Here is a 24,121-nt window from a genome sequence, read left to right on the forward strand (position 1 = left end):
CTTTTGAAAAGTCATGCTGTGGTAGATGTTACGTCTGCAAACCTAATAAGCCATATGGACAGTCATGGCGTCGTAGATGTGACTTCTGCAGACCTATTGTGACTTTTGAAAAGTCGTGCTGTGTGTAGATGTTACGTCTGCAAACCTAATAAGCCTTATGGACAGTCATGGTATCGTAGATGTGACTTCTGCAGACTTATTGTGACTTTTGGAAAGCTGTGGTGTTAAACATGCGATTTGGCATTGCATTTACCATCACTACACTTTTTTACCTAATTGTGCTTAAGCCATTGTGCTAGGAGCGTGTAATTTGCTATTATTTATGCGTCTACATAAACAGAATAAAACCCGAACTTAGGTGAATTAACCAGAGGACGTATTTCACAGGTTAGGTGTGACCATTTGCCAGCTATCACGTTGTCGTCACTGCTCTGATTGTTTCTCTATGTTGTACGTCTTAGTTAAATTGTATTATAAATCTGTTAAAATAAAGGAATATTTTTAAAAATTAACTTTAAGTTTATGAATATATTTGTCGTAGTGTAATATTAGACTAGGCACACTTCATGACCGTCATTAAAGGGCACCGTTGTGTTGTAACGCTGTCATTGTGGAACCACATGTTTATATTGTTAGGACTGGATATCTCAAAAGACAACCAAGACAATGCATAGATTTATAATTTGCATTCTGGGGCCTCTGGGGCCTCTGGGGCCTCTGTGGCTCAGTTGGTTAGCGCGCTAGCACAGCGTAATGACCCAGGAGTCTCTCACCATTCTCGTCGTATAAGTGATATACTCTTGAGTACGGCGTAAACTACCAATCAAATAAATAAATAAATAAATATAATCTGCATTCTCAAACTTATACGACCAAACTTAGCCGAGGTGGTTAGCATGCCAGCGTTGCGCAATGATTTATTTATCTCACTGGTGTTTTATCTCACTGGTATACAAAAACATTTTACTTATACAATTATCCCCAACGCCTCCGTTTGTCCAGTGGAACTATTTCTTTTGTGTGTTTTGGGGAATCCAGGATTCTCAATGGTGGAGAGTTTTGATATCTCCAATCAGAGGACGCTGGCAGAGAGAGGTAAATGTAGTAAGCACCAAGTCAGTGTAGTGAAAGGCTACCATATACGTTTTACTTTAGTGAGGTTGTCAATACCCGGTTCTTGGTCATGTAATTAATCCATTGTTCTCAGGGTCTGAGTGGCTATAGGTGATGCACAGCATCCTCTTCTGTGGCGAACATGCAATTTGTCGGAGTCTATTTGCTTTCCACCAGAGTGATGTATGTCACACGTAAGAGAGGTCGGCGATAATGCACCAAACGTGAGTGGTTTATACTCCGAGCACTCAGGTTGTATATGTGTTTTCTTTCTATCAATTAAACTGTCGCCCAGCGCTTCAGTAATATTTCTTGACCTTGAGGTCACCAAAACCCCACTAAATGTTAAAGCTAATGAATGTACAAATTTAATGCCCTAGGTTAGGTGTGTATCCTAGTGATTGGAAAACAGGTAACTTAGCCATTCGGAGGTGATCGAATTCCCAATTCCCACATATATATAATGTAGAAAATAGCGATACATTTACATGTTCTCATGTAGAGAACAGGCATAAGAAGAACACAAAAACGTTCTCAAATTTTTACTCCTTTACATCCCTGCAGCAGTTTTTGTTCTCATCGGGACTACTGATGTCAAATATGTTACATGTATTTAATTCACGGTGAATTGAAAGAGCTTTCCGCACATTGAAATAAGAAGAGTAACATTTATTAAACATATATTGTTGATGAGAGCGGTACATCTATATAAAAAAACTGCCTGGGGCTCACCGGTCCTCTACAAAGGGAAGAGATTCGGAATGGCATAACATGTTAAAAAAAACAGCGCTTGTTGTGAGAATCCATGTTTACGTGTATTGTTGTCACGAAGGTATAGACGATGGCTCTGCTAGCAATAGTTATAATACATACTTCCATGACAAAGGTTGATCTAGTTTACTGCATATAATTACACACAACCAGACTTCTTCGTCTAGACTCCGTTTCTCTTATCTGGTTTCGGAGAGATAACGGAAAGTTTTGAAATTTATCAGTTAAACACAGCAGACGGAATGCAGGGGAAACACTGACAGATGTTCACAGCTAGTCAGAGGTCTGGAATCCTGTTATATCACTGTTAACATAAAGTTACTCTCAACACAACAGTCGACAAAGACATCATTCAACTTACTGAAAGAGGCTATGCTTACTGTTAAAGGCACACGTGAGTTAACTAGCGTTGCTACAAAAGAAGGCATGTCAGCGGCTGATTCCAGGAAAATGGCGACAAAATCCCGCAGAGTCTGTTTTCTCAGCGGATTACGTGGCACGACAGTGCATTCAGTGGGAAGGCGTATGTGTAACGGTCATTGTAAAATGACACACGGACATTGCACATGTTGGCTGATCTCTAACCTGAGTAGGTAGCATCGTTTCTTATTTACATATCTTTTCAATTTATTTCCAATTATTATTGTTGTTACATAACGAACACACAATTCCCTCCCATTAGTCATTGCACTGAAAAGAGGATTCTCATAAATGTCTTATCAAGGATTTTGTTTTTATTAACATCAACATCGTCTTAAAAGACGTTGGTCAGCGGAATATACGGGCGGTGTTCAAAACTCACCCTTGAGCAGATTATATATTTAAAGATAGAAAATAAAGTACATTTACAGAGCAAAATTATTAAAGCGGATGTATCTGTAAATTTTGATAAAGTACACAGTAAAATGAATGACCTACGAGAAAGTTTTACTCCAAGTTAAGAAACTCCACACGGACTTCTTAAACAAACGGAACGTTCTTTAGATGCCCAAGTCTCGTTTAAGTGACATCACAGCATGCTGAGTAACTCTAGACCAGTGACGTCTAATAAATTGAAATTAACGTTACTACATTTTTTATTTAATTGTGCTTAAGCTGTGATGTCAGGGTGCGCGTAATTTGCTGCTATTTAAGCATTTACATAAACGAATAGAATAAAACCTTAACTGGGGTAGCTTATCAAGAGATTGTATTTCACCGATTACGTGTGACCATTTGCCAGCTATCACACTGTAGTCGTTTAATTGGGTTTACACTCTCTACGCTGTACGTCTTTACTTATACCCTACATCCAAAACACCAAGTGACTGCCCCAAAACACCACATTTCCTACTCAGAAAAAAACCCTGCCTACTTCCACACCTACAAATATCAAACCACCTACCTCAACACACCACACTTTCCACGTCGAAGCAGCATACTACCTGCTTTAAAACACCACCCTACCTACCTACCTACCTACCTTAAAACATCTTACATGTACCTCATTCAGTACACCATCTTTCCTACATGTACCTCAAAGCCTCATCCTACATGCCCAAAACACCATTCTACATACCTCAAAACTCCATCCTACTTACTTCCGAATATCATCAATTTGCCTCAGAGAACCATGACATTTACCTGAAGACATTATCCTACCTACCGGAAGACATCATCCTACCTAGCTCAACAAACCATCCTACCTAGCTCAAGACACTACACATCCTACCTAGCTCAAGACACTACACATCCTACCGCAAAGCATCACACTTCCTACCTTAAAGCAGCAGCTACATACTTCAAAAAAATGACTTACTTAAGAAGCATCAAATTACGTATTACAAAGCATGCACTTCCCTCGTTCCGCAAAAAGCCCATCCTACCTACATGTACCTCTGAACACCGCTATATTTACCACAAAATACCATACTCAAAACAACTCCCTACCTACCTCAAAGGATCGTCCTACCTGTCTTAAAGCACCACTACTCTTTCACAACGAATAAACCCGCCTACTTCAAAAAATCACTCATCGTACCTCAAAACACTGTTCCTTTTTTAAAGAATCAACTTACCAACCGCATAGTTTTAAACATGAAAGGTTAAAAGTCAAATCTTCTTCCCTAAAATCATCAACATCCATACCAAAAAACACTAAACTCCCAGCCTCAAAAAGCAATCCATTTTATCTAAAACCACCACCATTCATACCACAAACACCAACCTCCCAGCCTCAAAAAGCAAATCTTTTGCCTTAAACCATCACTAACTATGCCACAAAACACCAACCTACCAGCCTCAAAAAGCAAATCTTATCTGAAACCACCACCATTTATTACACAAACATGAACCTTCCTGCCTCCAAAAGCAAATCTTATTACCTAAAACCACCACTATCCATACCACAAACACCAAGCTCCCAATCTTAAAAAGCACATTTTCTCACCTAAAACCCCAACTATCCATGCCACAAAATACCAATCTCCCATCCTCAACGAGCAAATCTTCTTGCCTAAAACCACTAACATCAATGCCACAAAACACCAACCTACCCCATTCAAAAGGAAATCTTCTTTTCTAAAACCATAACTATCCAATCCACCAAACCCCAGGTTTCCAGCATCAAAAAGCAAATCTTTTTACCTAAAATCAGTACCATCCATTCCACAAAACACCAACCTTGCTACCTCAAAAGGCAAATCTTCTTATCTAAAACACCACCATCCATACCAAGAAACATCAACCTCCCAATCTCAAAAAGCAAATCTTTTTACCGAAAAGCACCACCATTCGTTCTACAAAACAGCAACCATGCTACCTTCTTATCAAAAACCACTTTATTCCTTACCAAAAAATACTAACCTTACATCATCAAAAAACAATTGTTCCTTAAAAAACCAGCACCATCCATGCAAAAAAAAACTCGAACTTTTCGGCGTCAAAAAGCAAAATCTTCTGTCCTAAAGCCACTACCATCCATATCACAAAACACTAATCTTCCAGCCTCAAAAAGCAAATCTTCTTTTCTAAAACCACTACAATCAACTCCAAAAAACACCCACTATCTAGCCTCAGAAAGCAAATCTTACTATACCACAAATATCAACCTTTCAGCCTCATAAAGCAATCTTCTGGCCTAAAACCACCACCACCACCTTTGCCAAAAAAACACCAACCTTTCAGCGTCAAAAACCGAATCTTCTAGCCTAAAACCATTACCGTCCATGCCACAAGACACCAGCGTCACAGCCGCAAAAAGCAAATCTTATAAAAGCCTAAAATCACCATTATCCATACCACAAACACCTAGCTCCCAGTCTTAAAAAGCACATTTTCTCGCCTAAAACCACTACTATCCATACCACAAAATACCAACCTCCCATCTTCAACGAGCAAATCTTCTTGCCTAAAACCACTAACATCCATGCCGCAAAACACAAACCTTCCAGCCTCATAAAGCAAATATTCCTGCCTAAAACCACCACTATCCATTCCATAAAACACCAGCCTTCAAAAAGGAAATTTTCTTGCCTACAATCACTAACATCCATTCCACAAAACACCAACCTTGCTACCTCAAAAGGCATTTCTTCTTACCTAAAACACAACGATCTATGCCACGAAACATTAAACCTCCAAACCTCAAAAAGCAAATCTTACTACCTAAAACCACCACCATTTATGCCACAAAACAATAAGATCTCAGCCGCAAAATACAAATCTTCTTACCGAAACCCACTACCATCAATGCCATAAAACACCAACCTAACAGTCTCAAAAAGAGACTACCTAAACCCCTTATCATCCACACCACAAAACACCAGGGCCCAGCCCTCGGCCTCAAAAACCAAATCTTCACACCAAATACCATTACCATCCATACCACAAAACACCGGCCTTCCAACCTCAAAGAGCAAATCTTCTTATCTAAAGGCAGCACTTTCCATACCTCAAACTACACCGTTCAATCGCCTAAAAGACTGCCTTTCCACTAATTCCTACAAAAAGTAAATTCTCATACACACCGTCCTCAAAAACAAAACAACACTGTTGTGAATTAACCAATAGAAGAAGCACCACGGACAACAGTTTTTTTTTCTATGAAGCTAACTTAATGTTTCGACGTATCTCTGTTGTAGGCTTCATTGCTCTGCTGACGTCAATAACAATAACATGTAGGTAATACAGAGGCTGTAAATGCTTATTTTTATTATTTGCAAATAATAAATTATGTGTCAGGAACGAAATGGCACCACCGGTATGTTTTTTTTTCGTTGGTTTCGGGCATGTTTGATAGAATCCAATTTCACAGCGTTCGCTATGAGGATATTTGGAAATTTGCAAAATATGCCTGTACGACCGACAAAAATGACCTCCTCACTAGCAAATGCATCTCCTTAGTGTGTCCCCGATCTAAGAGAGCCAAAGATCGCAGTAATCTATTACTATACGTACATGTATACAGGTTTTGCCTCGGCTGATATCTACGGTCCAAAATGTCTCAGCTGTGAAGAAGTGGAGAGTCCATCAGACTGCCTGCACACTAAACGATGCTGGGCACACGAGGTGAATTATTTTCTCTACAATCGAATTAAATTTTTATATTCCTTTTATTTTTTAGCTGTTTAGGTCCAATATGAGTAGTCATCATATACCTCTGGCCGTTACCCAACTGATACAGAGGCATTTTATATTTTTTCATATATGCATCCTCTGAAACCTGGCAATACTTTCGGTGTTTACATTCAAAATGCCAGGGAAATCCCTAAACTAACATCGGAATTTGGTGTGACGTAACTACTACAACAACAACATTAAATTGTAAAGAAACACATTTAATGGTCTTCCCTTTAGCACAAAAAAAAGAAAGAAAAAAACACAGTTAACACCTCGACGTCGACGTCGAGGTATTTATTTAAACTGTGAAAATATGACTGACCTTCGTGGTGAAAATCCTTAACTTTGTCCTTTAAGCAACGTAAACAAAAGGTCACACAGATTAATATTTACGTGCTGATCAGTCCCATACAATCGGTTATCTCGTTTCACTCAGAGTCGATGACATTGGTCACATGAATCCGAAATTTGCACGAACCCGGCGTCTTTCGTCTTCCCATCTACTGACTGTAAAGAGGAAAAATAGCAAATATACCCGGCGGTCACACACTCACGACAGTAGTCAGTAGTTTCATCATTAATTCCTACCGGTGCGCCATGATCAATGTTCACTTCCCGCTTTGAAAATCTCCAGAGGAGTCACCGGAGGTGCAGTGACACATGATCAGAGGTTATATACGCCACATGAGATTTTCAATAAATGCAGACTTTACATCACTGTTGTAGAGCCAAACATTCGGTCCAGTCATCATCATGTGCTGTAGCCGTTCTCTTCAAACAAGACATGATTTTAAATCAAACCACGCGGTGAAACTTTGCTGACATAACCCACGTCTAGCTCTTATTAATGATTTCAGGAAACCGAATGTAGTTCTTCTATAAATGAGCACAATTTCTTCAGCTTGAATATTATTGTTTTCTTTAAATTTCTGTTTCAATAGTTTTAACACAAACTATTTAAAATAAATCAATATAGTGAACATTCATGAGCTTAGACTAGACCGTCATTTCACGAAACGCGGTAAAATTTCTACGGCGCTCGAATCCCCTCACGCTCTGTCATCACGTGAGAGAGACGTGTGCGTTTTGACTACTTATTACACAAAAATAAAGGTATATGATAAATAGGTTATCATAAAAGTGCTCTTGTTGTTTGACGTCACACACCGTTATGATAATCTCTGTATATCAATCATATATACAGATGGTCTAAATGGGAACATATAATACGATAATAGGACTGTCGAGGAACTGTTAAACAGCTGTTGGAAGATGTTGGCATAATGTGATGCAGTATTCTTCGTTTCCGTAATCTGTTTGACTTATTTGATTGATGTTTTACGCCGTACTCAAGAACATATCACTTATACGACGGCGGCCAGCATTATGGTGAGAGGAAACCGGGCCGAGCCCGGGGGAAACCCACGACCATCCGTAGTTTGCTGCAGACCTCCCTCACGTACGGTCGGAGAGGAAGCCAGCATCAGCTGGACTTGAACTCACAGTGACCGCATTGGTGAGCGGTCCCTGGGTCATTGCTTACTACCCACCTCAAGCACGGAACAGCCCCCCCCCCCCCACCACTTCCCCCGTAAACTATGTATAAATATGTATTAAAGACCCTGAAGTGTTACCCTAGAAAACACAAGAGGGTTACTATCTGCTGGAAACCGTCAAACAAATATTGGTTGATAATATCAGTCTGTGTTTCACACACATGTTATGTGCTGTGTGTTCTTAAAATGTGTTGGATAACAGCTACCACTAGTCTCTATTTACTCAGATAAGCCACGATATAACCGTGTGGCCTTTTGGGGAAGCAGTCCGTAAAGTATATATCACATGTTTTGGCTTTTATCGGTTGCTAAAATGTGTTTCCCTCGACATGATGTATTCTTTTATATTCGCTTGTATAGGCATATATCCTCAAGAAAGAGTTAAGCGTCTGCTGAAGTATTGCACAAGTCGCTTATATGTAGACAACATACAGGCTTTAATAAGGAAACACTTAACCATGAACATGTATTTGGCATGCAGTGTCAATCGATGCCTTATATGTACAAACTTTTGCCTGTCTGTTTGAATATTGGTTTGATGCTTTGTCCGCTTGCATGTGCATGTATTTCAATCTCGTTTAGCACAGATTCGGTCATATTACGACAATCTCACATTGTAGCATATTTAGTGTGATGCCTCACTGGAATGTCATATAGAACACACCAAATATGACACCAAATCACCCGACAGTCCAATATAGTTGCCCTCAACATGTTTAGAATTGTTGAAATTGGACTGGAATTGAAATCGTTTGAGTAATATAATGGACCAACGGTTTAAACACTTGGCAAGCGCCGGATTGATTATTTAGGAAAAGTGGAAAATTCAAGTAACCCAAAAGTTAATCATAAAAGAACAACCATTGTCATCTGTTGTTGTTTCTTGTTTACTTACTTACAGCAATGCTTCACGGAACATCTAGCCAATTCCAGCGGAGCCACATGGTACAACTTCGGCTGTAGGATAATAGAGGTGAGCTTGGGGGTGGAACGTCCACGTAATTAGCGGTACTTAGGTAGAAATGCATTTTATTATATTGCATCCTTAAATTATATTGTATCCCTGCATAAACGTGGACACAGCATCCCTGAGGCCTTGTCTATTTGCTTTGTTTTACTGTTATAGTATGTTAAATGTGATGACAACGCAGTATTTTGGGTATTTCTAGATCATGGTGCAATAAACTCCTTTGTTTACCCAGTTCTGCTTAAGCCATGGTTCCATGATTTAAACATTTACCCGAACAGTCAGAATAAAACCCTGAGGTAAATTCCCAAGGGGCCGTATTTCACCGGTTACGTACAACCATTTGCCTGCTATCAGTCCGTCATTACTCCTGTCTGTTCACAGGAATGCAGTCTGCTGGAATCTTCCATCCGGCAAAGACGAGGGGTTGAACCAACAATAACACTGTGTGAGCGATGCTGTACAGGTGATGCCTGTAACACCCATCTCTGTTCAACAACAACAGGTAAACTAACTGGCATCACACATTTACACCCTTGTCGTAACAGACAATCTTAAATTTCGGTGATGTCAGTCACCCTAAATACCTACAGGTATTTCCGTTGAAATGTGGACATTAGTCCCCAAAGTGCCACCGCTACTGAAGTCACGCCGAAGACACCAGATATAACACCACAACCAGTTGCGTTATATTGGCACTGGGTCAACCACTCATGTTTCTTGACTCTAACCACTCAGTAATGAGCGCGGCTGCAACAAGTACCATTTTAAAAGCCTTTGGTGTGACCCGACACTGGTTTCATTCGAGTTCTCCTAACTATGTTAGAGTGCCACTCTGGTCAGGATACAAACTGCGTAGAAATATTACAATGATATGAAAAATATCCTACGGAGTAAGCCTAACACTCTCTTTTAATAGGATTTTGATGAATAACTGTATTTAACCCACATAATTGAAGATTCCTTGAAAAACAAAATCTTCAACTGTGTGTGCAAAATTTCCCTGTATGACGTCAAATCAGCCAGATGTGACGTTGAGTAAGGCATTTATGCTGGGATGACGTCATTAGCATTCGAAAGGGCCGCTTCATATATGGATTTACGTCAACGATTGATGACGTTATGTGTTCGTGGGCGACGTCACACCAGGCAAAGTGGAAGGGACAGAAATATTTTGTTTCTGTATACTCTGACGAAACGTACAATATCGGTTTTAATTCACTGCAATATTTTCACAATTTAGGAAAGAAATTCAGACTATCCCAGTCTTTATCAATTTACCTTGCTTTTAACACACAGATGTTACAATTCGCCATAAGTCAGATACACAGATCCAATCCCTGGTCATCCATGATGCATTTCAATCTACAGGTAATCAGTCTCTTTCCTGCTTTTCCTGTGATGCCACCGACGATCCTAACGACTGTCACGTGGTTAAACACTGCGATCCGCACGAGGTGGGTGGTGAATATCAGTTATTGGGAATGGTTCTTGTTCGTGAATCTACCTCACTGGTAAAAGCACATTCTCTCACATCTGGAAGCGGAGGTGTTAAAACAGGGTCAGAACAATAACTGGTTGACTTTATTTTGAGTTTCGCTTGCGAGCCATACCCTTACACCGCATGTGCTGCTCCCAACGCTCGTTTTACATTACTTCCACCACTACACAAAATTGACCTTTGGAATGTGTGCAACGCACGTAGTCTTGTTTGGGCTTAGTCCCTTCAGATTTATTTTGATCAACATTCATCAATCAAATTGCTTCCGGTGTTGTTTGATCAATGTTGCTCGTGCCTTTGTGCCTTAAATCAGAAAATGCGTGTGTACAAAGAATAATTGGGAACAGATATTGAGACAGAGGTTACGTGTTTTGTGACATCACTTCCTGCCTCATCACCGTGGCACCAGTGACCGCGGCGTTGTTCAAAATGGTTGAGTAAAATTTGCTGGTGGTGGTAGCGATGTAAAGCGAACATGACGAGCGGCGCATGCGCAGTAAGGAGTATGCTCGCGAGCTGCCTTACATGGCAGGGAAAGACGTCCACAGCAGCTAGTAATAGCCGTGAGCCAATCACTATTATCTGACGTCTCTGGTAAGAAAACGCTTTTTGCCGTCGTTGTGTTTAAGCGTTTTATCATGCAACAAATAATCCACTGGATGCCAAGAAACGCGATGCAAAGGAATTCTACAAAGCCAATTTACTATGCGCTTTAATAATTTGTTTTCGATTTTTCCTTTTAAGAGAAAAGGTATTTTACAAATATTTTGGTATGGTGGATATATATGGGACCACCTCCTAGTAACATTGCTATTGCATAATAAAGATATAAATGAGGATGTAAGACACTTTTGATACATAAAAATGAATTTGCTGTAGAATTTGGTCTTTTCCAAATGCATGTGTTTGGATGTAACAGCAAATTTATATTTATTACACATGCATTACATCAGTATCTTAGTGTAGACATCTGCCTATACACCACTTGTATACAATACAAAATCGTTTACATTACATTTGCGTGTAGGGCTCACACTAACCTTTTGTCTGTGTGTGCTTAAATCTGACGGGTTCTGTATTAGGACAAATGTCCCCCTTCAAACATCTTATCATATCGCCTACCTATAACATTAATACGCTGTATCGCGGGTAAACTATACCCTTTAACGAGCCTTCAATCACCTTGTTCTTCGTGTCATTGACCGGGTTCATTCGTTCATCGAAATTTCAAATATTTTCATTCCAGGTGTGCTACTCTGAGTCAGTAATAGAAGACACTCCAGTTCCCAGGCACACTTTGGGTTGTGTGTCACAATCGGTCAGTATCATGGACGGATTTATTCATGTTAATACATGTGTTTGAGTCCTTTGTGACCAGCAACACATCAGTTAGTCCTCGCCCTGCCTTCTACAGGTTCTCAGTCATGTCACGCTGAAACTGCAGCTACAAGAAAAATTAGAAATCAAACAATTATACTCTTTTTCCATTTTGCCCATGTCAGTTTACTTTACTTTACTTCTTTGTCAGCGTAATATTTATACAGTAACAGTGTTGTTGTTGTACATTGCGCAAACCGGATGGCGCAATGTACGGTTTTTGTATGTAAAGGATGCTGTCACATTTCCCTGTTGTTTTGGTACATTTTATTTATTTATTTATTTGATTGGTATTTTACTCCGTAGTCAAGAATATAACATTTTCACTCATACCACGGCGGCCCGCAGGAAAGCGGACAGAACCCGGGGAGAAACCCATGACCATCCGCAGGTTGCTGAAAGACCTTCTCCCGTACTGGACTTGTTTTCGGTACATGTTTGGCAAGAATAGATAGAAAGCCTTATCAGGATAAAACACAACAATTTTCACCTGTATTCAAGCCCTTTCCGTTTTTGTTTGTTTTGAAGTTTTGTGATCTGCTAACGGGAAATGTTATCGGTCGTCGAACAGCTGATAACCGAGAAAAGAGAAAAACTCACCTGTGTCAGAAATGCTGTCATACATCAGGGTGCAACAGTGACGTCTGCTTCTCACAGCAGGTTTGATGACTTTTTGCAACTGAATAAAAGATTAAAGTATACAAAATGTTATAATCCTAGGAGAACCGCGTGTTTTCTTCCTGTGGGCTCTGGCTTTCTGCAATTATAATTTTGATATATATATTATCAGATTGGTGTTTTAGGTCGTACCCAATAATATTTCACTTATCCGACGGCCAGTATTATTCTGGAAAGAAAATCAGGGAATCCACGACAATCAGCAATTTACACGTATCATCGTTTTGATGCGTATAAAATAAGTAAAAAGCGCCTGAGAACTCCGTTACTGACCAATTAAGAAGTTAACCTAAGCAAAGTGAAAGTAGACTTTGTTTGTTCTGTAGCTTGTAACTTGTTTAGCGATTGTATATGTTCTGGCATCCCAGACTCCCATAGGTAGATTTCAAGATTTCCCTCTCGCATGACATTACGATGGTTTTACGCAAACTTAGTTTTAGTTCAGCTGTCTTCAACCGAAAAAGCACGAACAATTCACATCGAGTTTGTCATATTTGGGAAAGGTACACAGTCATTTTTCTTAGGCCTATGGTTTCAATTAACTGAAATAGAATACAGAATGGTCTTAGAGATTGAATGAAAGAATGATTATGGCTTAACGTCACATCGGCAAATTTTCAGCCATATCGTGGCGATGGTCTTAAAGACCAGTTAATCAGGAAATAAGTATACATGTACGCTTGATGTTTTAATTACAGAAAAATCTAAAACGCAGATACTTTTTCGAGTAAAAATATACCATGCTTTTATATTTTCTGTTTTAGCCAATCCCCCAAACAACAAGGATCCCCTTCAAAAACGGTGAATAGCCATTGTGTTTAACTTTTATTCTTCATCAGTCTGACTGGATCTTAGCCCTAGCTGTACGTCTCATCCAAATCACTGACCAGTGAGATCGCGTGTTGCAATCCAATTTCGGCTGTGGCTTTAGGTCAGGGTGTTTGTAAGGTATATCCTGATGTGCGGTGGTTTCCTGCTTTGTATATTTTTAGCTTGTACAATTTACCTTATACCAAACTTGGATTAGGAGTATCATTAGTGGTATCGGCTTTCATTCATCTGTCCGTGTGTCCTTCCATGTTCTCTAAAACATTCTATATCTTAAACGCTAATAGCCAGGTTTACCAATCTTATGCGACATGTACATCCAACTATTGGGCAAAAACCTTATTCATTTTTGGTGATGTTGGCCAATTTCTTCAAGTGTGTACCACATGTGGACCTATTAATGGAAAAGAATCCTGTTGTTTTCTATTGTATTTCTTCAAAATGATCAGCGTGATTGAAGCTATATTTTGCCATGGGCTTGTAAACACGATATCTCTGATATTCTTTGTGTAATCTCCACGAAACTTCATACAAACACGTCGACACACTCCCATGAAAAAGAATTCTATTGTTTTAATAACCTATATTATTAAGGTCGCACCAAACTTATGCATTATCATATGTTAAACGTGATGACAACACAGCATTTTGAGTAATTCTAGACCAATGATGTCTATAGTATATTTTACATAATTCGGCTAAAGCTATGGCGCTAGACGGCGTGTAATTTGCTACTTTTGAAGCATTTACATGAACTGTTAGAAGAAAACCCTGACTGAGGTAAATTGACAAGAGGTCGTATTTCAGTCGTTACGTATGTCCAATTTGCCAGCTATCAATACAAGCGTCATGTGCGACATTCGTATACCATTCGTAGTCCGTAAAGGGCGTTCCAAGTCGATAATCGCAAGATCCATTTCCACAACAACGTTTAACACTAGCTCCCAACGACAAAGGTATGTAAGAAATTATACAAATAGGAAATAAAGCCGGCAACACACAAGAGAGAAGCGGTCATCAGTTTTCAATGATGCCGGGCAGACAGTGGATATTCCAGGCATGAATTCCATATCAAAGTTCAAATTCGTAGTCCATGAAGGAGTTCCAGGTCAAACAACAATTAAACAAGGTATCTCAGTCGCGCTTTGATTGCAACTGTTCATAAAAGCATCGTGCAGATGTAATGCTCATGGCTGCCTTTACAGCCCCTAGCCCCAGGTTAAGCGGTATTAGGTACAGGTCGAAAATGACGAGCTTTACAGACCTTAACCGAACAGACTGTGATTCAAAAGTAACGGACGATTACGACTTTCCCGTTAATATGTAAGGATCTCAAACCACAAGAGGCGCCATCTATGATGTTACACATGACATGCTGGTCTGTATAAAAGCTTTCGAGCAGACGGTTACTCTCGGCAACCAGCGCCATCTATGTTGTTAAATACCATGTACGCGATAGATATGTACATAAGGATAACAGCGCCGTCTATGTGGTTGATCACAATACAGATCGCCAGAGATTCTGAACACTCTGTCCATACCTGCCAACGAAAGTGTTATACTCACTGTAAAATTTGAGAAACTTAGAATGAAGGCGTTTGATGGAGTATCCTTGACAAACTAGTTTTTGAACTAACAGCTTGTGACGCAGATTAAAGTCATCACAATTTACGCAAGATCTGACAATTGCTACAAGGCGAGATATGTATACGCCTTATGCAGGACCCTTTGGTATATTGCTATCCAAATAAGGATAATTTACAATATCAAAATTGAAATTATCCCTTTTGTAAAGGCGGCGTGAAAGGAGACCTTGTTCGTCTTTGTACAGATATAGATACAAACAAGATGTACCATCAGGGCTATCTGTTGTCTCCTTTAAATCCAATGAAGGCGGATAGATTTCCTTCACTGCTTCAGCAATATGGGGGTTATTTAATGCCAATAGATCATCAATATATCGCTTGATAAATGAAAAGGATCGAGCTGTCGTCACACTCTCGTCGCTGTGGTCACACTGTCGTCGCTGCTGTGGTTTAACTCTCTATGCTGGACGTCTGTCACACTGTCGTCGCTGCTCTGGTTTTACTCTCCATGCTGGGCTTCTATCACACTGTCATCGCTGCTGTGGTTTTACTCTCTATGGAGACGTCTATCACAATGTCGTCGCTCCTCTGGTTTTACTCTCTATGTTGGACGTCTATCACACTGTCGTTGCTCCTGTGTTTTTACTCTTTATGCTGGACTTCTATCACACTGTCGTCGCTGCTCAGGTTTTACTCTTTATGCTGGACGTCTATCACACTGTCGTCACTGCTGTGGTTTTACTCTCTATGCAGGACGTCTATCACACTGTCGTCGCTGCTCTTTTTTTACTCTCTATGATGCATGTCTTTAATTACATTCCGAAGAATTCAGTTCATTTTCGGTAACTGTGGACTGTTTTAAGTTGGCCATTGTGATTTTCAGATAACATTGCTTTCCGTTGCCTTCACCTGTTTTTTCAAGGTCATACGGCCAATTCCTCCATCTCTGTGTAAAGACATTTTTCTTGAACAACCGTTGCTAATTTTACAAAACATTTGATACGCCACATGTACACATAGGTATTGTTAAGAACCTTTTTCATTCTTTGACACCTTTGTGCTACATTTTTCTCAGATAATTGGATAGTTATTTTGTGACAGGCACGTAAACATACATATAATACAGCTTGATCTGTTTAAGTAGTTTTCTTCATTCGTGTACCAAATGTACACCTAGCTTTGCTTAATGTACTGTTCCAGCTAAAAGTTGAAGTGTTTAAATTTTATTTATACAGTTACATTTACAGATATTCGCCTGGTCGGAATGAACTCCTCGATGGCCGGAAGACTGGAGGTGTACCATGACTCCCAGTGGGGTACTGTGTGTGATGACTCCTTCGAAGCCGAATCCGCCCGCATGGCATGTCGACAACTTGGCTTCTCTGGGTACATTATTTATTTTCAGTACATCTCAATTCACAAGAGCGCAGCAGATTGCCTCGGGAGCCTGTCATCCGATGTAGGTTTAGGTCCAGCTCATGATGACTTCATTTCCTGTCATACATGGAAAGGTCTTCCAGTAGCCTGCCCACTGTTGTGTGTTTCTCCGGGAGGGGTACGGTTTCTGGTTTTATAATGCTAGCCGCCGTTGTATAAATGAAACATTCTTGAGTAAGACATAAAACACCGATCAAAAGGGCAAACCAACAGAATATATCAGTTGCCTTTTTATCTTTTTGTGGTGGTACCCCACTGTTTCAGATGCTTAAAACCGATGACTATCAGGCTTTTTACCAGTGAGGTCGCGTGGTCAAATCCCAGCCTCGGATTTTTAGGTTGCGTTCTTTAGCAGTACTGTTTGTTAGTTTACTATGATTACTCTCCACCCATAAACCTGACCAATAAAATACAACCAAATTTAAACACACGGTGTGTAAATACAGAGAAAACAAGCATATGACATATATCCTTGTACACACATTATTCTATCTAATTTAAAACTGCGGGCTTAACATTTAATCATAACAGTGTAAGGTTACTAAAACATATGGTAAACACGAGTTACAAAACTTATTCTGTTGTTGTTGAAATAATTTCATAAACTCGACTAACAAACCAGCATGGCGTCGGGCTATATGGGACTGTTGATACCTATAAAAATAAGGCGTAAAGCACACACTTTGCTAGGTTTTCATTGTTTTTTTTTTTTTGTTGTTTTTTGTTGTTTTTTTTAACGGCCGGAGAACGTAATTATAGGTCAATGAATCAACGGGGAACAAGTACATCTTGAATGATTTTTTTTTTGATTGGTGTTTTACTCCGTACTCAAGAATATTTCACTTATACGACGGCGGCCAGCATTATGGTGGATGGAAACCAGGCAGAACCCGGGGAAACCCACGATGATCCGCAGGTTGCTGACAGACCTTGCCACATACGGCCGGAGAGAAAGCCAGCATGAGCTGGACTTGAACTCACAGCGACCGCATTGGTGAGAGACTCCTGGGTCATTACCCTGCGCTAGCGCGCTAACCAACTGAGCCACGGAGGCCCCACATCTTGAATGAAGCCATAGTAAACTTTGAACATTGATAACACTTGGTCCCCGTCGATCTGTTGTTAAATCTTTCGGATTTCAACTCAGTCACTCAATCAATCTATTTATACCTTAATAGTGAGACGGCTTTGATCCTCCCAAACAAAATCCCTGGCTCCGGACCCATCTGGCTGGACGACGTGAGGTGTTATGGTTACGAGTCGTCTCTGTTTGCCTGTGGTCACAGAAACTGGGGAGACAACAACTGTGGTCATCACGAGGACATCGTTCTCCGATGTCGATATGGTAAGCTGGAATTCTACGTATTTTTACACGTCTACATCCATGTTGTGACATCATACAGTGCTACATGGGTTTACGTGTTGTTTCCGATGACGCGACAGAGCCGCATATATCTTTCTTGCACCACCAACGTTGAATTTTATATATTTAATGAGTCAGATAGATTATATGTATCTGATGTGTTGTGTCACCAACACAGAATTATATGTCTCTGATGTGTTGTGTCACAACACAGAATTATATGTATCTGATGTGTTGTGTCACAACACAGAATGATATGTATCTGATGTGTTGTGTCACCAACACAGAATTATATGTATTTGATGTGTTGTGTCACAACACGGAATTATATGTATCCGATGTGTTGTGTCACAACACAGAATTATATGTATCTGATGTGTTGTGTCACAACACAGAATTATATGTGTCTGATGTGTTGTGTCACCAGCACAGAATTATATGTATCTAATGTGTTGTCACAACACAGAATTATATGTATCTGATGTGTTGTGTCACCAACACAGAATTATATGTATCTGATGTGTTGTGTCACCAACACGGAATTATATGTATCTGATGTGTTGTGTCACAACACAGAATTATTTGTATCTGATGTGTTGTGTCACAACACGGAATTATATGTATCTGATGTGTTGTGTCACAACACAGAATTATATGTATCTAATGTGTTGTGTCACAACACAGAATTATATGTATCTGATGTGTTGTGTCACCAACACAGAATTATATGTATCTGATGTGTTGTGTCACAACACGGAATTATATGTATCTGATGTATCTGATGTGTTGTGTCACGACACAGAATTATATCTATCTGATGTGTTGTGTCACAACACAGAATTATATGTATCTGATGTGTTGTGTCACAACACGGAATTATATGTGTCTGATGTGTTGTGTCACAACACGGAATTATATCTATCTGATGTGTTTTGTCACAACACGGAATTATATCTATCTGATGTGTTGTGTCACCAACACAGAATTATATGTATCTGATGTGTTGTGTCACAACACAGAATTATATCTATCTGATGTCTTGTGTCACCAACACAGAATTATATGTATCTGATGTGTTGTGTCACAACACAGAATTATATATATCTGATGTGTTGTGTCACCAACACAGAATTATATGTATCTGATGTGTTGTGTCACCAACACAGAATTATATGTATCTGATGTGTTGTGTCACAACACAGAATTATATGTGTCTAGTGTGTTGTGTCACAACACAGAATTATATGTGTCTAGTGTGTTGTGTCACCAACACAGAATTATATGTATCTGATGTGTTGTGTCACAACACAGAATTATATGTATCTGTGCTGTTGTGTCACCAACACAGAATTATATGTATCTGATGTGTTGTGTCACCAACACAGAATTATATGTATCTGATGTGTTGTGTCACAACACGGAATTATATGTATCTGATGTGTTGTGTCACAACACAGAATTATATGTGTCTAGTGTGTTGTGTCACAACACAGAATTATATGTATCTGATGTGTTGTGTCACAACACAGAATTATATGTGTCTAGTGTGTTGTGTCACCAGCACAGAATTATATGTATCTGATGTGTTGTGTCACCAACACAGAATTATATGTGTCTGATGTGTTGTGTCACAACACAGAATTATATGTATCTGATGTGTTGTGTCACGAACACAGAATTATATGTATCTGATGTGTTGTGTCACAACACAGAATTATATGTATCTGATGTGTTGTGTCACAACACAGAATTATATGTATCTGATGTGTTGTCACAACACAGAATTATATGTATCTGATGTGTTGTGTCACAACATAGTATTATATGTATCTGATGTGTTGTGTCACCAACACAGAATTATATGTATCTGATGTGTTGTGTCACAGCACGGAATTATATGTATCTGATGTGTTGTGTCACAACGCAGAATTATATGTATCTGATGTGTTGTGTCACAACACTGAATTATATGTATCTGATGTGTTGTGTCACCAACACAGAATTATATGTATCTGATGTGTTGTGTCACAACACAGAATTATATGTATCTGATGTGTTGTGTCACCAACACAGAATTATATGTATCTGATGTGTTGTGTCACAGCACGGAATTATATGTATCTGATGTGTTGTGTCACAACACAGAATTTTTTGTATTTGATGTGTTGTGTCACTGATGTGTTGTGTCACAACACAGAATTATATGTATCTGATGTGTTGTGTCACAACACAGAATTATATGTGTCTGATGTGTTGTGTCACCAACACAGAATTATATGTATCTGATGTGTTGTGTCACAATACGGAATTATATGTGTCTGATGTGTTGTGTCACAACACAGAATTATATGTATCTGATGTGTTGTGTCACAACACAGAATTATATGTATCTTATGTGTTGTGTCACATCACAGAATTATATGTATTTGATGTGTTGTGTCACTGATGTGTTGTGTCACAACACAGAATTATATGTATCTGATGTGTTGTGTCACCAACACAGAATTATATGTGTCTGCTGTGTTGTGTCACCAACACAGAATTATATGTGTCTGATGTGTTGTGTCACCAACACAGAATTATATTTATCTGATGTGTTGTGTCACAACACGGAATTATATGTATCTGATGTGTTGTGTCACAACACAGAATTTTTTGTATTTGATGTGTTGTGTCACAACACTGAATTATATCTATCTGATGTGTTGTGTCACCAACACGGAATTATATCTATCTGATGTGTTGTGTCACCAACACAAAATTAAATGTGTCTGATGTGTTGTGTCACAACACGGAATTATATCTATCTGATCTTTTGTGTCACCAACACAGAATTATATGTGTCTGATGTGTTGTGTCACAACACGGAATTATATGTGTCTGATGTGTTGTGTCACCAACACGGAATTATATCTATCTGATGTGTTTTGTCACAACACGGAATTATATCTATCTGATGTGTTGTGTCACCAACACAGAATTATATCTATCTGATGTGTTGTGTCACCAACACAGAATTATATCTATCTGATGTGTTGTGTCACCAACACGGAATTACATCTATCTGATGTGTTGTGTCATCAACACAGAATTAAATGTATCTGATGTGTTGTGTCACCAGCACAGAATATTATGTTTTTGATTTGCATGTTTCATGAAGCTCTAGTTTTAGAAGTGAAATCACATATTTTACTAGGGGTTTCCATTGAATCTATAAATTAAAAGTTAAATAGACATGCTTGGGTAATGGAATAATGTTGGCCAATTCCAGAAGTACACTGGGACAACGGTAAGTACTGAGCACATCCTTTTATCTTTCTATTCTTTTAACTATAAGATTCCGTGGGAATTCGCCTTGTCGGTTTAAACTCCCCTGTGGCAGGAAGACTTGAAGTCAGCATTGGAACAGACTGGGGAACCGTCTGCAACGATTTCTTTACACGTGAATCTGCCAGAGTCGCCTGTCGTCAGCTTGGTCTTCCAAAGTAGATCTTTTATATTTATTAACAGATTATAGTCACCCGTGAGGAAAGTTATGAGGGGCTGGTTGAGTCGTATGATGGATTCTCGGCGTCACATTTCCATGTCACATTTAAAAGAAAAACAGCCAAAAAGTTTTTAAAAGTTTGAATCAGTAGACAGATCGTCTCATTCTAATACGAAATTGTCCTTCATATTATTTCAACTTTATACTTTTGCTGTCTGTTTCCGTTAAAATTAACAGGTCCTGCATTTTGTCTTTAATTCCTTCCAGACACCAATATTGAAACGCGTTATTGAAAAGCCTTATACTCGGGTATATAAGATGTAAACATTTTTTTTATTACTTTCGTAAAGCAAGATATAGCTAATCAACTTATTGACAGGAGGCAGCTTTAGGTAAATGTTTTTAAAATAATAACGATATTGCCTTTGTTACTTTTTTTTCCTCCTTCATAAATTTTATCGAAATACGTAATTTCAAAAGCTCAATAGCTCGGGCCCTCTGCAACTCTCCTTTTGTCCGCAATGTTATTTTTTCATATATTTCCTTGGTGAATTCAATTTCAGTTTCATTGTTTAGTTAAATTATTTTAAACAGATTAACCCAATCGCTTTTGTTATCTACTTTTTTTTCGTTCCTTCATAAATTTTATCCAAATACGTAATTTCCAAAGCTCACCGGCACTGGCCTACTGATGCAACTTGTCTTTTGTCCACAATGTTTTTTCCTCATTTATTTTCTCTGTGAATTCTATTCTGGAATCATAAGTGATTTTGAAAGATTAAAGCGATTCCTTTATTACTTTATTTTTTTTTTACTCATCCATATATTGTATTAAACTATGTCCTTTCCAAAGCTCACCGATTCGGGCCTCATGATGCCTTACAATTCGTCCGTTTTACTTTAATATATCTTTTTTAGTGAACAGGTGTTCATCTTGGGAAACATTCGCCTCCCAGGGACAGGCTCCATCTGGTTGGACGAAGTAAGGTGTGAGGGCAATGAGACTTCTCTCCTCTCCTGTAATCACAGGGGCTTAGGTCAGGGGCATTGCCAACATAGAGAAGACATCGTCATCAGATGTGGGCTTGGTAAGCAGGCACTTCATGTCACGCTTCATCATTGGTTATCAGATGTGGGCTTGGTAAGCAGGCACATCATGTCACGCTTCATTATTCGTCATCAGATGTGGGCTTGCTAAGCAGACACATGTCACACTTCATCATTTGTCATCATTTGTGGGCGTGGTAAGCAGGCATATGTCACGCTTCATCATTTGTCATCAGATGTGGGCGTGGTAAGGAGGCATATGTCACGCTTCATCATTTGTCATCAGATATGATGATGTGGCCTTGGTAAGCAGACATACATCACGCATCATCATTTGCCGTGAGATGTTGTATTGGTAAGCAAGCACGTGTCACGCTCCATTATTCGTCATCAGATGTGGGCTCTTCTTCATTCATCGTCAGATTCAGTTGCCATCAGATGCGGATTGGGTAAGAACGCATAATTCAAGATTTATCATTCGTCATCAGATGTGGACTTTGTAAGCAAGCTCTTGTTCATTCGTCATCAGATTCAGTTATCGTCAGATGCGGCCTTGGTAACCCAAGTCTGCTTAATCCATGATACCAATGCGGGTAATGTGCTACTATTTAAGTATTTACATGAACTGCTGGAAGAAACCTAACAAAGGTAAAAGGACAAGATGCCGGGTTTCACCGTTGAAGTGTGACTATTTGCCATCTATCACATCTGCCCTTTTATTAGAAGCTACAAATCGAGCTTGTGACTTGTAACTTAAATTTATTTATTTATTTGGTTGGTGTTTTACGTCGTAATCAAGAATATTTCACTAATACTACGGTGACATTACGGTGTCAACATTATGGTGAGAGGAAACCGGACATAGCCCGGGGGAAACCCACGACAATCCGCAAGTTGTTGAAAGACCTGTAACTTCAGACTTCAAACTTCAATAGGTAAACTAAATGTAGTTTGAAGTCACTAGTTACAACTTCTTACTTCTAACTAAAGGTCTAACTAACTTAAGTGGATTTTTCCATCAGATCTGAAGAATTCCACAGTCAGACTTGTTAACGGTTCGTCATACAGCGAAGGCCGCGTGGAAGTGCTCTATAACGGGACATGGGGAGCAGTTTGTGACAATAGCTTTAATCACAAAGCCGCCAGGGTAATTTGCAGTATGCTCGGCTTCTCAAGGTAAATTACAATAATTTTCTTCTTTGCAGATGTGTTTGCACTCATGATTCAGTTAAAAATACGTTCGGTTTTGTATGGAGCCTCTTGTCCATCTGGTTTAACGTCAAGCACATGTATTGGGGTTGGTTGCTTGAAAGTTTAAAGACCAGATTAGGGATCTGTTCCATAAAGCCATTTCGGACAATTCAAATTTAAACTCCGTCAAATTCTGTCACATTTATTACTTTCTGGTACTGAATGCCGAAATTTTGGCGTGTTGTCTTATCATAAGCTATAATAATGCCTTAACATATTTATAAGTGAATCTCCGTTCACTCTTCCCACCACAATGCTGGCAGCTGTCATATAAGTGAAATATTGTTTAGTAAGGCGTACAACACCAATCAAATAAATAAATATTGAGTAACTGTCTTCAGTATGGAGTTTTCCAAAAATCAGTTGAATAAATAGATAAAAAATAATCAGAATTAAATAAAAAATAAATACATGAGTGGATGAATAAAAATAAATAAATCAACGCAAAAATAGCTTCTGAACACAATATGCGACACAGTCGATGGTTGCAAATAAAATTTACCTGGAATTTCTTCTTTTTCATTAAATCCAATTGGTATTTTTAGGTGGGGAGCAATTGA

General features: G+C 39.1%; 1 protein-coding gene across 1 annotated transcript; it reads left to right on the forward strand.

The window, feature by feature from the left end:
* The first annotated feature begins 2,155 nt into the window (after positions 1-2,155).
* On the forward strand, positions 2,156-24,121 carry LOC135464495 (scavenger receptor cysteine-rich type 1 protein M130-like). The gene is made up of 14 exons (XM_064741920.1): positions 2,156-2,473; positions 6,332-6,432; positions 8,941-9,012; positions 9,391-9,511; positions 10,378-10,463; positions 11,754-11,825; positions 12,413-12,544; positions 13,327-13,363; positions 16,224-16,362; positions 17,592-17,758; positions 21,114-21,261; positions 22,182-22,351; positions 23,333-23,457; positions 24,107-24,121. The coding sequence occupies exons 1-14, from the start codon at positions 2,257-2,259 to the stop codon at positions 24,119-24,121; spliced, it is 1,602 nt and encodes a 533-aa protein (XP_064597990.1). The 5' UTR covers positions 2,156-2,256.

This window comes from Liolophura sinensis, chromosome 4, assembly GCF_032854445.1.
Source record: "Liolophura sinensis isolate JHLJ2023 chromosome 4, CUHK_Ljap_v2, whole genome shotgun sequence".
Taxonomy (NCBI): Eukaryota; Metazoa; Mollusca; class Polyplacophora; order Chitonida; family Chitonidae; genus Liolophura; species Liolophura sinensis.

Excerpts from the sequence above, each read along its gene's own strand:
- LOC135464495 (XM_064741920.1), top strand. The coding sequence starts at position 2,257 with ATGCTTACTGTTAAAGGCACACGTGAGTTAACTAGCGTTGCTACAAAA. Across the intron at positions 6,433-8,940 it reads AACGATGCTGGGCACACGAG|CAATGCTTCACGGAACATCT; the intron begins GTGAATTATTTT and ends ACTTACTTACAG. Across the intron at positions 10,464-11,753 it reads AACACTGCGATCCGCACGAG|GTGTGCTACTCTGAGTCAGT; the intron begins GTGGGTGGTGAA and ends TTTTCATTCCAG.